We start from the raw sequence: 12,737 nt of genomic DNA on the forward strand, positions 1-12,737 counted from the left end.
AGAAGAGTCATACCTGTGTAGTTGCCTTTGTCTTGCTCATGTTTGACATAGTCCAATAAGTGGATCAAGCAAGTATCTGTGGAGTATTGTGATCTAAATCCAGATTGGAACTCATATAAGAGTTTACTATCACTTAAATAGTGATTGACTTGTTCGTATACTATTTTCTCTATAATCTTTGATACAATGCTCAAAACTGAGACAGGTCGATAGTTGCCCACTTCTGTCCTAGAGCTCTTTTTGTGGATGGGAGTTATTCTAGCAGCTTTTAATTCCGCAGGAGTTTTGCCTCTAGAAATGGATAAATTTGCAATATACGTTACCGGACTAGTAATGAAATTGGCACCATCTTTAAGAAATCTAGAGGGTAGGTTGTCGAGACCGGTAGCCTTGTTCGAATTTAGAGAAGTTAAGTGGCCCAGCACTTCATCCTCCGTCACCCCACGTAAGCTAAAACCATTTGGCTGAACACCCTTTTCTGTATAGAATTGTTTTACATGTTCTGGACCATATTTACCCAGACTGGAAGGCAACACTTTGACTAGATTGGAGGCAATTGTAGAAAAATAATCATTAAAAGTGTTTGCCACTTCCAGTGTGTCGAACAAGACACTACCATTTTTATCTAGACCTATATTCTGGGGTTTAGGTTTAGTTGAGTCAGAGGACCCCATACTACCTAGAAGCTTCCACAGTTTTTTAGGTTGAGTTTTAAATTCATCCACCTTTTCCTTATAGTAGTCCGATTTAGCCTTGTTTTTTTTGTATTGGACTTGGTTTCTAAGGTAAATAAACTTCTCATGCCAGACAGGGTCTTTTGTTTTGACAAATTTACGTGAAGCTTTATTTTTTTCGTTGACCAGATGAATAATTTCCCCAGAGATCCAAGGATCAGAATTGTTTTTGATACGAACTGTTTTATTTGGGGCCACTTGGTCCAGGACTGACACAAATTTAGTTTTGAAGGTTTCCCATGCTTCGTCGACAGTTTGACAACATAAAACAGCACCCCAATTTACTAGACCTAGTTTGGTTTCCAACACCTCTGTGGAGTAGTTTTTCATACACCTTATATGTTTACTAGTATGTTGGTTGGTGGTCACCTTTTTACATTTTCTGGTACAGTAAACTAACATATGGTCACTGACCGTAATACTTGATACACCACTATACGCAATTCTATCTGCGTCAGACACAAGGACAAGATCTAGAATGGTGGACGTAGTGGGAGTAACCCTGGTTGGACAGGTTATTATTTGAGTAAGATTGAATGTTGACATAAAATGGTCCAACGATTTGCGAAGATGATTGGTTTTCTTCGTCTTTAAGTCAGTATTAAAATCCCCTAGTATGACACACTCATTGCAAGCAAAGTTATCACAAGACAAGCAGGATTTTTCAAGATTATCATAAAAGTCCATTTGTTTGGGAGCACGGTAACAGATGCCCACTATAATAGGCTTAGTCTTAGGCAGTAAGAGTTCAAACCACACAGTCTCTGTGTCCTTGTCTAAATCAGTCCTGCCGTTGAACGTGATGTCATCTCTGATGTACGCACCAACACCACCTCCCTCACGGTTACGATCCTTGCGCACGAAATGGTAGCCCGAGATATCTACCTCGGCATTGGAGACGGAGTTGTCAAGCCACGTCTCCGTGACCCCGATCACCGCCGCTTTAGTCTCGTTTGCGATGATACGAAGCTCCTCCATTTTGGGAAGAAGGCTGCGGGTGTTTATGTGAAGGAAGGTCAAGCCCTTATTCTTCAAAGGCTCGTACACCAGGGGGTCTACCTGAGTTGCGTCGTCGGTTGAGTCCTGTGGTCCAACGAAGTCATCATGGACACCTGGAACGTTGGAATCGTTGAAGAATGAATCCGTGAACGTAGGTAGTGAACACCGTGGACAAAACCATTCATCCGCCGATTTCCCCAATCGCCGGTACTCTGACAAAGGCATGTCCAAGCACTTACGATGCACCCAAGTATCACACGCATCACAGCAGAGCGCTGCTTGGTTACCTCTGACGTTCTATACACACATGGCACACGGAAACTGAACAGCTGGGGGGCCGGGATGAAGCTGTACATCACCAGCTAGCACCAACAAAACAAACAGATACCGTCCTGCACCAACAGGACGCCGCCATGTTTGTTTTTGTTTACGTCTTCTGGGATACATTGAAGTTTGCAAACTGCAAAGTTTACATACTGTCCCCACCCAAAAGCAGACAACTGGTTGAGTATATTGAGGTGAGAAGTTATATGAAGTTCCTGAACAGTTTCAGTCGCTGTTTGGCTGTGAGCATCGTGGTCACGGCTGCAGTTGTCTTCCAGTGAACAAAGCAAGTAGGTGAGATTATAAACCACCTTCCCTCTCTCACAGTCACCGTTACACTCATAACTGTCCGAGTGAAACAAGAATTGCTAGGAACCAAAATGAGTATGAAGGAAGGAGACTTCAAAAAGTAACTTTAATGAAACACAAATACATACACAAATACAAGTTATTTCTTTTGTGTTTCCGTTCATTCACTGTTTTTTATTTTATTATAGTTTTTTTATGTTTTAACTATGCTTTTTACTATGTACTGGCTCTGTGGCACTCTGAGATTTTAAAAAAAAAATGAAAAGTGCGTTACAAATAAAATACATTATTATTTTATTATATTTTAGCAGTAAACCAAATAACAATAAAGTTATAACTTCAGTTGTATGATATTGCTAAAAAATAAGCAGTAGAGAATGGGTCTAGCAAAAATCTAAGTTTTACTGAGGCTTGGTCTCAAACAAGGCAAAACAGGCATCCAGCGTAATACACACGCTTAGTAAAGAGTCAAAAACAAAAGCCAAACAATGTAACAAGCTCTGCACAAAGACACAAAAACTGGTTTAAAGAATCACAGGAATTACATTTCATCAGATTTCATAGAAATACAAAAAGTTATCGATCTGTCAAATAAAATGTTACAAAGGTTTCAGTAATACACCAACAAAGAAAAAGCAAACAGAAGGTATCCTATTCCCCCTATTACACTTTTAAGATAGAATCAGTTTGAATATGTATTGATTTCGACAGCACCACAGTACTGAAACTGCTCTTGTTAAGGTTTTCAACGACATCCACTTAAACATAGACAATGGCAGAAGTTCAGTCTTAGTGTTACTGGATCTCAGTGCTGCATTCGACACGGTCGACCATGCCATACTCCTAGAACGACTAAACATCTGGGTGGGACTCTCTGGCACAGCACTTAACTGGTTTGAATCCTACTTGAAGGACCGAGAACACTTTGTGTCTGTAGCTGATTACACATCAGAGCTGACTAAAATGACATGTGGTGTTCCCCAAGGTTCAATACTGGGGCCTCTTCTGTTCAACATCTACATGCTTCCACTAGCTCAGATTATGGAAAGCAACAAAGTGTGTTATCATAATTATGCAGACGACACACAAATCTACATAACTATGTCACCAGGGGACTATAATCCCATACAAGGGCTGGGTAACTGCATTGAACAAATCAACATCTGGATGTGCCAGAATTTTCTTCAATTAAACAAAGATAAAACAGAAGTAATTGTTTTTGGTACCAAGGATGAACAATTGAAAATCACCGCTCAGCTTCAGTCACTGATGTTAAAACCCACAAACCAAGCCAGAAATCTAGGTGTAGTTATGGATTCAGACCTCAACCTGAACAGCTATATCAAGACAATTACAAAATCAGCCTATTATCACCTGAAGAATATATCAAGGATTAGAGGACTTATGTCTCAACAGGATTTGGAAAAACTTGTCCACGCATTTATCTTCAGCAGACTGGACTACTGTAACGGTGTGTTTACAGGTCTCTGTAAAAAGTCCGTCAGAACGCTGCAGCTCGAGTCCTCAGTAAGACCAGGAGGGTGGATCACATTACCCCAGTTCTGAGGTCTTTGCACTGGCTTCCTGTCCAACTAAGAATTGACTTTAAAATACTACTGTTGGTTTACAAAGCACTGAATGGTTTAGGGCCAAAATACATCTCTGATCTGCTGCTACCTTACGAACCATCCCGACCCCTCAGGTCGTCTGGGACCGGTCTACTATCTGTTCCGAGAGTCAGAACTAAACATGGAGAAGCAGCGTTCAGTTTTTCTGCTCCACATATCTGGAACAAAGTCCCAGAAAGCTGCAGGTCTGCTGAGACCCTCAGCTCATTTCAATCAAGATTGAAGACTTTTCTGTTTGCTGCTGCCTTTAATTGAACCACATTCAATTAATATATTAATCAATTTCCTGCATTTCTGCATTTTACTACTGTATTTTATTTCTTACACTGTTCTTAATTGCTGTTAAATCTCCTTTTCTTTTGCCTTATGTTTTGATGCTTTTAATGGTTTTAAAAGGACTGCACAATATGTCGCCATTTCCTCCGGGACCGAGTTTGTGCAAGGCGTACACTATAGAACGCAGATCGGCAGAGATCTTTTCCAGACGTGGTTTGTGTGCGAGTAATTGCAGAATTGCGGCAGTGTATGGTTGATTACGTGCAGCGTAATGTCTCAGGGAGACATCAATTATTGTTTCAATGTATGTTTTAAATCTCCTTTACTTTTTACTACTGAATTTTATTTCTTACACTGTTTCTTTAATTGTTTTTAAATCTCCTTTTCTTTTGCCTTATGTTTTGATGCTTTTAATGGTTTTATGTGAAGCACTTTGAATTACCTTGTTGTTGAAATGTGCTCTACAAATAAACTTGCCTTGCCTTGCCTTGATTAGACATTAAACTAAATTTTAAATAAACAAGTTTCCTCTGATGAAGTCTTTGGTTCCCACCATCACAGACCTACTGTGTGTTGTCATTGCTTGGAATGTAATTAAGATATATCTATAATGTTTGGAAAACACTTGCCCTTTCTTCTCATTTACAAACAAAGATGAAAATATAAGACAATGAAAACTACAGTGGTTCCTACCAACAAATTTAGGTAATTCATCTTTCACAAAAAAAGTTAAAAGATGCATTTTTATCCTGTGTGGACTCTCGTTTCTTCATATTTCCCTGCTCTGTAAATCTTTTCCCAGAAACATCATCCAAATGATGTCTCTCCTGTGTGAACTCTCATGTGTCTCTTCATATTTCCCTGATGTGAAAATCTTTTCCCACAAACATCACATCCAAATTGTTTCTCTCCTGTGTGAACTCTCATGTGTGACTTCAGATTTCCCTGATGTGTACATCTTTTCCCACAAACATCACATCCAAATGGTTTCTCTCCTGTGTGACCTATCATGTGTGTCTTCAGATTTCCCTGATGTGTAAATCTTTTCCCACAAACTTCACATCCAAATGGTTTCTCTCCTGTGTGCACTCTCATGTGTGTCTTCAGATTTCCCTGCTCTGTAAATATTTTCCCACAAACTTCACATCCAAATGGTTTCTCTCCTGTGTGAACTCTCATGTGTCTCTTCAGATATCCCTGATGTGTAAATCTTTTCCCACAAACTTCACATCCAAATAGTTTCTCTCCTGTGTGAACTCTCATGTGACTCTTCATATTTCCGTGGTCTGTACATCTTTTCCCACAAACATCACATCCAAATGCTTTCTCTCCTGTGTGAACTCTCATGTGTCTCTTCAGACTTCGCTGATGTGTAAATCTTTTCCCACAAACATCACATCCAAATGGTTTCTCTCCTGTGTGAACTCTCATGTGTTTCTTCAGACTTCCCGGCACTATACATCTTTTCCCACGAACTTCACATCCAAATAGTTTCTCTCCTGTGTGCACTCTCATGTGTGACTTCAGATTTCCCTGCTCTGTAAATCTATTCCCACAAACTTCACATCCAAATTGTTTCTCTGTGTGAACTCTCATGTGTTTCTTCAGACTTCCCTGATCTGTAAATCTTTTCCCACAAACATCACACCCAAATAGTTTCCCTCCCTTTTGGACTCTTTTCTGTGAATGAAAACTCCTGTAGAAAAATCTGTTACTGCACTTGAAGAAGCTGAAGGATTTCTTGCCGGTGTTACAGACTACATCCTTTACAATTGTTTCCTTAACTTTCAGAGCATGTGTAGCAGAATCTGGTGCCCTGGTCTCCTTCCAATCACTATCACTGTTCTCTGTTTCAGATCCAGAATCTAACAAAGGCTTTTGCCAATCATCAAAACTGACTTCCATCTCAGAGGAGTCAGAAACCATTTTATCATTAACGTTCGGTTGTGCAAGACGATCTGGATCTAGGTTCCCCTTTATGCAGAGGGCCTCTTGGTGCTCCTGTTCCTCTTTTATGCGGAGGGGCTCTTGGTGCTCCTGTTCCTCTTTTATGCGGAGGGGCTCTTGGTGCTCCTGTTCCTCTTTTATGCGGAGGGGCTCTTGGTCCTCCTGTTCCTCTTTTATGCGGAGGGGCTCTTGGTCCTCCTGTTCCTCTTTTATGTGGAGGGGCTCTTGGTGCTCCTGTTCCTCTTTTATGTGGAGGGGCTCTGGGTCCTCCTGGTCTAGGCTGGGGCTCCACTCGGGGGGAATATCTTCCTTCATCATCAACAGCGGCTGAACATCTGCAGGGAGAACATTATGGACAACTGTGAGTCTCTGGTATCATTACATTATGTTACTAAGATCTAGTGTCACACATCATACCGATACTAAAGAAGTGTCGCAATACCCTGCCGTTAAAAAGCGGTTCAATACCCCATTTCATTAGTACGGTTACTTTAAGAATGGCAGTACTTTATTAAGAGCCGTATTTTGGAGTTGAGTCGATGTGCGACAGCAGATATCTGCTTCCACTCGCTACAGACGTAGTGGGAGTGTTTTTCTCTCATATGTAAATACAAGTGTCCTTATCTAATGTCCACGGCTCGTCTACAAATATGACAAACAGTGAAATAGGGCTCTAAAGTGCAGCAGGGTTTTAATTTGTGTCTATATTTATCAGAGAGGCTCCGTCGTCCTCAAGAACCAGAGAATCAGACAGCTTTACAAAATGTTAAAAACATGGTGGACTAGTGACTACTGAATGTCTTGGGACAGTCTACTGTACAGGCCTATTGTACTGATCATTGGACTCATTTACACAGTAACACAAGCTGTGTCTCAGTTCAGGGGCTGCATCCTTCGACCGGTTACATCACAGCGCTGCGACTAGGCTGTCCCATATCGCATGTTTTCGCAGACTCCTTCAAATGCAGCTGATGAATGCGGCCTTCAGCCCCCAGATTCAGAGGACACAACTGATGTACCGGTATCCTTCGCGGCCCACCATATCCCAAGATGCATTGCGTGCCGATGAAAACGTTATTTTATCCAACATGGCGGCGAGTGATGCGGGAGCCGGAGAAGCGGCAGGATTCACTTTTAAATGCAAGTACTGGGTTTCAACTCACTCGAATATCACCGACACTAATGTTAAAGCAAAATAAGCGATCTTATAACATCACATGTGTGCTAAAGTGACCCGTTAAGTCACGCGGCGACGTCTCATTCGAATGTCTGTCCTATCAACTTTCGATGGTACTTTCTATGCCTACCATGGTGACCACGGGTAACGGGGAATCAGGGTTCGATTCCAGAGAGGGAGCCTGTAATGATAAAAATGTTTTAACATGTCCTCGTTATATTTTCTGTGAGATATGTTGCTGTTAGAAAATTCATTTGTACGGGCGTCTAGATGTCTGAACACTGACATATTTGTTCTAGTACAAGGGTCACTTTTCTATCTTATTCGTGACAAACGACCGACGTGTTCTTTCTGCAATCAACTGCTTCTTGTTAGACTAAACATTTCTGCCTTAGTCTCCTGTGTGTTATCTGTCTCCTCTGTGCCGGCCGGTATAAATACCATGTTTTGATTCTGCGTCTCCAGAGCATTTCACATTTCACTGCAATTGTGTTGGTGTTCTCTGTTTGCAAACATTAAATTGACTTTTTGAAACTTTGATCATTCATCAAGACTCTGTTTTTATGTTAAACACTTTGGATAAAACCAATTTCACTCCTGAACTTTTGAAGGAAATATTCCACAACAAGCCTGAGAAACGGCTACCACATCGAAGGAAGGCATTACAAGCTAACTAACGGTAGAACAAGTTTTGTAGAACTGTAAAAAAAACAACTGTAGTCCACTCATAGTAGTCCAGCCTTTCGGAACCCGTTGGTGATGGTGGATTCTGTCACACTGTTCCGCGCTGTTAGGATCCACTGGCAGACTTGAGAAAAAGTTGCTCTTCTCATGCAGCGTGTCTACGTTGCTCGTAGCTCTGAATAGCATTTACGGCTAACTGGTTTGGCCAGTTGCTGCTAGCACAACAGCTATTCAGAGCTATGAGCAACAACAGTTATTGCCTCATTGCTTTTCGTTTGGTAGCCGTGAGAGACCTTAGTCTGTAATGCAAGTATGTCTGCATGAAAAGATGTACAAAGATATGTTATATATTCGCTAATGCTAATCGCGGTTAGCATTTCCCCATTGGCTGTAATGTTAAAATTAGCTTAGAAGCTAGCGACATGTTATGATGTTCATAGAAGAAGACAACTTTAGTACTGTTGAAAGCATCTTGCTGTTCAACGGGGACACCTGCGGCTTATAGACCAGTGCGGCTTATCTATGTACAAATTATTTTTTTCTTTTAAAAATCAGCTGGCGCGGCCTATATACCGGTGCGCTCTATAGCCCGGAAAGTACGGTATTTAAATTTAAATAAGACATCCATGTAAATGATTTCTGTGTCAATCTCTGAGGTTTGGATACTTGTGTGAACACCATTGATAACGTTTTAACTTTTCATCACTTTGTCAATGTGATTCGGACAATTTTGGAGAAAATGTGCCTGGAAGGGTTGTGACCTCTATAAATTTGTTTTGCTGCTGTTGTTAATGTTAACTGTCTTGATTGATTTCCTCTGCATTAGGATTGCAATATATTTACATGTACACATATATACATATATATGTACATGTAAATATATATGTATCTGTGAATGAAATAAAATAAAGTTATTGATAAATACATTGTTTTAATTACTATAACTAGAACTGATTGAAAAAGAGTTATTTAACAGAGTAACTGATTTAATTATTCACCGATTATTAATTTAGAAAAACAATATTATGAGAAAGAACTATGAAAGGACGCGGCTGACGTAGAGCGTGAAGTCAGGTCCTCCGAAGGATGCAGCCCCTGAATTGAGACAGCTACAGTCTCGCCCGTATGCAAGATGGTGGCAGGTAGAGCAGGAGCACTCACAGCTCTCAGAGTCTATGGATTGCTTTTTAATTCTATAAGACCTGCTAACATCAAGTTAGTTTTGAAAACTGTTGTCATCAACCCACCCCTAAACGTTTATAGTTGTGGAAAGCCAACTCACAAATCACGAAATGGTCAAATGTGGATATGTGAGACATGCTTCAGCATCATTCATTTATCCATCTTTGCACAACCGAGTGAAGAAACGCACGAAACCAGCAACTCTACTTCCGCTAAGACACACTCTGATTATCACAATGTTCCTGCTGTTATCTGGAGATATTCATCTGTGCCCCCGCTACACACTACACCAGGGAAGGAAGCCAACTCCAAAGCGGATGATAGACTGATTGCATCCGTCTCACCTGACGCTGTTTGGAGAGCGCTGCCTTCTCAGAATGGAGGGGCTGGTGCAGCGGCGGATGGGCCATCGCTAGTTTTCCAGGCAGGGTTTTACGGTTGCCTCCAGGCCGAGCCGCAGCATGCCCTGGAGGGACTACCGGCGCTGGAGCCGAGCCTGGAAGCTAAACTGACGGCCGGGAGCACCGCGGGTTTGTCGGAGGCTTCGTGCAATTCGACATCATCGAGAAATGAGGCGGACACTGCACTGACTGAGCCACAGAGTGTTCCGACCACTAATGAGATATGTTCAGGCAATACTACTAATTATCAGTTAGTTCATTTAAACTGTGCACTACTGTTTAGTTAGTGTATTTAATATTATTATATTTTATTGTATATATTGTGCCTTTTTAAGTTTAATATTATTTTTCACTCTGATTGCTTACCTGTATAATAAAGTATCTGTCTGTCTTAATTCACTATTCAGATGAAGTGTTCCCTTTGGTTTTGTTTCTCGTCGGACATAATTTACAGCCGCACCGCTCCACAACCCGGAAGCGAACCCATTGTTGTTGTGCATGAAATCACACCAGTGTGTGTGGGGGACACATTTGAAATCTGTTTCATTGGATGAATAGGATCAGAGACTCCTCGACGATCGACATGTCTAAAGCCGAGATTCTGAGAGGTATAGTTACCGAGAAACTCACCATGGCCGCTCAGGAGATCTTGGCGGTGGTGGAGAGGACCATGGCCGGCTACGAGGAGGAGGCGTCGGGCTTCAGGCGGGAGATCGACCGGCAGAAGAAGCAGCTGGAGGTCCTCCTGCAGCCTCGTGTCTCTCTGGAGAGGAGAGGTCTGTGGCGGAACTCCGTTCATCATTTCACTTTGTTTGCTTCCTGACGAAGCTGCAGACAGCTCAAACGGAAATTACGGAGCTTTTATTGCATCATTTGGAGTTGTTGAAGCGTGATATCTTATTGTGAAGGACAGAACTACGGTCCCGGATGTGTTGACAGCATTGATGGTCATTTTTGCGACCCTGGAACAAGCGAATATCCCCGAAAAACCAGCAGCAGCCAGTGTTTACAACGAGGATAGAAGTCCCCACGGATTAGGCCAATAGCAGTGCACGGCTAATTCACCCGTGTTAGCATCGTTTTAACGACTCTGGTAAAGGCAAAGCTAACTGTAATAATTACAACAATATTTCGTTTGAAAGGTACGAAGTTTAACTTCAGTTTAACACCATTAAATCAACTGAAAACATTACACGATCATTTTTATCAACATTGTAAGTGAATTCTATTGAAACATTAGCTAAAAACTGTCCGGGTTGGAGTACAACTCCGTTACAGTTGAACAAATTAAGCCCGTTTTCCACTAATCAATGCGCTAATACGGTGAAATACCTTCGCGGGACCTTCGTGTGTTCCCATTCGTTTTTAAATGTGTGTCTCACTCTCTTTTACTTCAGGTTGAAAACACGAAGCCCTGGTTCCGGATGAGGAAGGTCTCGAGGTGGTTGTTCTGAGTGAAGGGGAGGAGTCACGGCAGTCACGTGAGTTACTTCATAGTGAAACTATGAAAATATAAATGTTCCTTCACCAGTGATGCAGGATGTATTCAGGCACTTTACTGCAGTTAATGTACAAATACCACATTATAAAGTAAAAGTACTAGTACCACACATTTAAAGTACTCTGTCACAGTAAAAGTACTCCATCACAGTATAAGTACTCGGACCCTCACTTAAAATGTACAGTAGAAGAGTTTTGAAACAGTGAAAGGAGTTGAAGTGTCTGTGATGAACTGAACTGGGAGCTGTGGAGGACACTGGGAGTCTGGGTCCAGCTGTGGAGGACACTGGGAGTCTGGGCCTCCTGTGGAGGACACTGGGAGTCTGGGCCTCCTGTGGTTCAATCACGAAGATGACGAAGATCAGCGGCAACAAGCTCCAGACCGAGACGAGAAGACCTGAAGGACCTGGACTACCAAACCACACAGTATGTAGCATGCTAGTTAGCTTAGCATAATGTTAGCATGCCGGTTATCTTAGCATAATGTTGGCATGCCAGTTAGCTCAGCACGATGTTAGCATGCCAGTTAGCTCAGCACAATGTTAGCATGCCAGTTAGCTTAGCATGCTAGTTTTAATGTTTATTTAAATAAGTTACAACAAGTTCACGTTCTTTTATTTTGTTGTTCAGCAGAAGGTTAATTTCCCTCAGAGGCCGGTCTGCCCGGCAGACCTCGGAGCACTGACACACAGATCGAGCTGTTCCTGAGGGTCTGCGTCCTGGAGGACTCTCGGACCGTCGTGCTCGCCAACACCGGTTTGTTTTGTAAGCCAGCAGAGCGTCTTATTTTTACAGCCGTGGTGATAAAAGTTTAAAAAATATCTTTTTATATCTTCTTCAGTTTTTAAGAAGTCCCGGTTCAGGAGGTGCGGTGTCCTGTGTTAAACGGATTACACACCGCTGATCTGCCCTCCTTGGTGGTTACGGACTACACACCGCTGCTCTGCCCTCCTTTGTGTTAAACGGACTACACACGCCGTCAAGCTGCCAGCCCTCCGGTGTCGAGCCACGGGACTCACACCGTCGATCTGCCTTCTCTCTGGTGTCGGACCACGGGCGCCACACCTTCCTGTCTTTATTCAGGCTAAATAAAACCTGTTTATATCAACTCCTGTCTCCTGTGGTCTTGCGTTTGGGTCCTACCTGTGAACTCCCGTGACACATGACATCTGGAGATAACTGAAAATAAATGCAAAATCTGGTTCCGAAAATCTGAATTTTGTTTGAAATTCTGTACTCAGACCTCATTTTATGCTGGCCTGCTGAGTAAAATTAGCTTGAACAGACTATAAACCTGTTGTGCTATGACTGTGTAGTGATTTTAGGGCTCATTAGGCATTATTTCAACAAAAAAAAAAAAGTTCAACACAGTTGCTTTTTTTTTCAGGCGACCATGAAACTTTTTCAGTTGAGCTGTGCCATAAGTATATCAGTTATTAACCAGTAACATATACCCAATTACATAATTGAACACATCTCACAAGTGTTTCCTGTATTCTGGATTCAAAATTATTAAAATAGACCTTTTAGTTAGAGCTGGGGACTCTCTTGAGTATGGGAATGCAATTTTCGAGCA

The 12,737-nt window shown here is 41.9% G+C and overlaps 1 protein-coding gene and 1 long non-coding RNA gene across 2 annotated transcripts; one reads left to right on the top strand and one right to left on the bottom strand.

Moving 5' to 3' along the window:
• Positions 1–2,531: 2,531 nt before the first annotated feature.
• On the bottom strand, positions 2,532–11,070 carry LOC306788673 (uncharacterized protein). Its single transcript, XM_079284277.1, has 3 exons — positions 10,994–11,070; positions 10,292–10,489; positions 2,532–6,552 (listed from the first exon to the last, which is right to left on the bottom strand). Exons 2-3 carry the CDS (start codon positions 10,461–10,463, stop codon positions 5,078–5,080), a joined length of 1,647 nt encoding a protein of 548 aa, XP_079140403.1. The 5' UTR covers positions 10,464–10,489; positions 10,994–11,070; the 3' UTR covers positions 2,532–5,077.
• LOC306788683 lies at positions 10,166–12,188 on the top strand. Its single transcript, XR_013772612.1, has 3 exons — positions 10,166–10,437; positions 11,059–11,587; positions 11,792–12,188. It is a non-coding gene; the product is annotated as an uncharacterized lncRNA (long non-coding RNA).
• Positions 12,189–12,737: the final 549 nt, after the last annotated feature.

This window comes from Melanostigma gelatinosum (assembly GCF_949748355.1).
Source record: "Melanostigma gelatinosum genome assembly, chromosome: 2".
NCBI lineage: Eukaryota > Metazoa > Chordata > Actinopteri > Perciformes > Zoarcidae > Melanostigma > Melanostigma gelatinosum.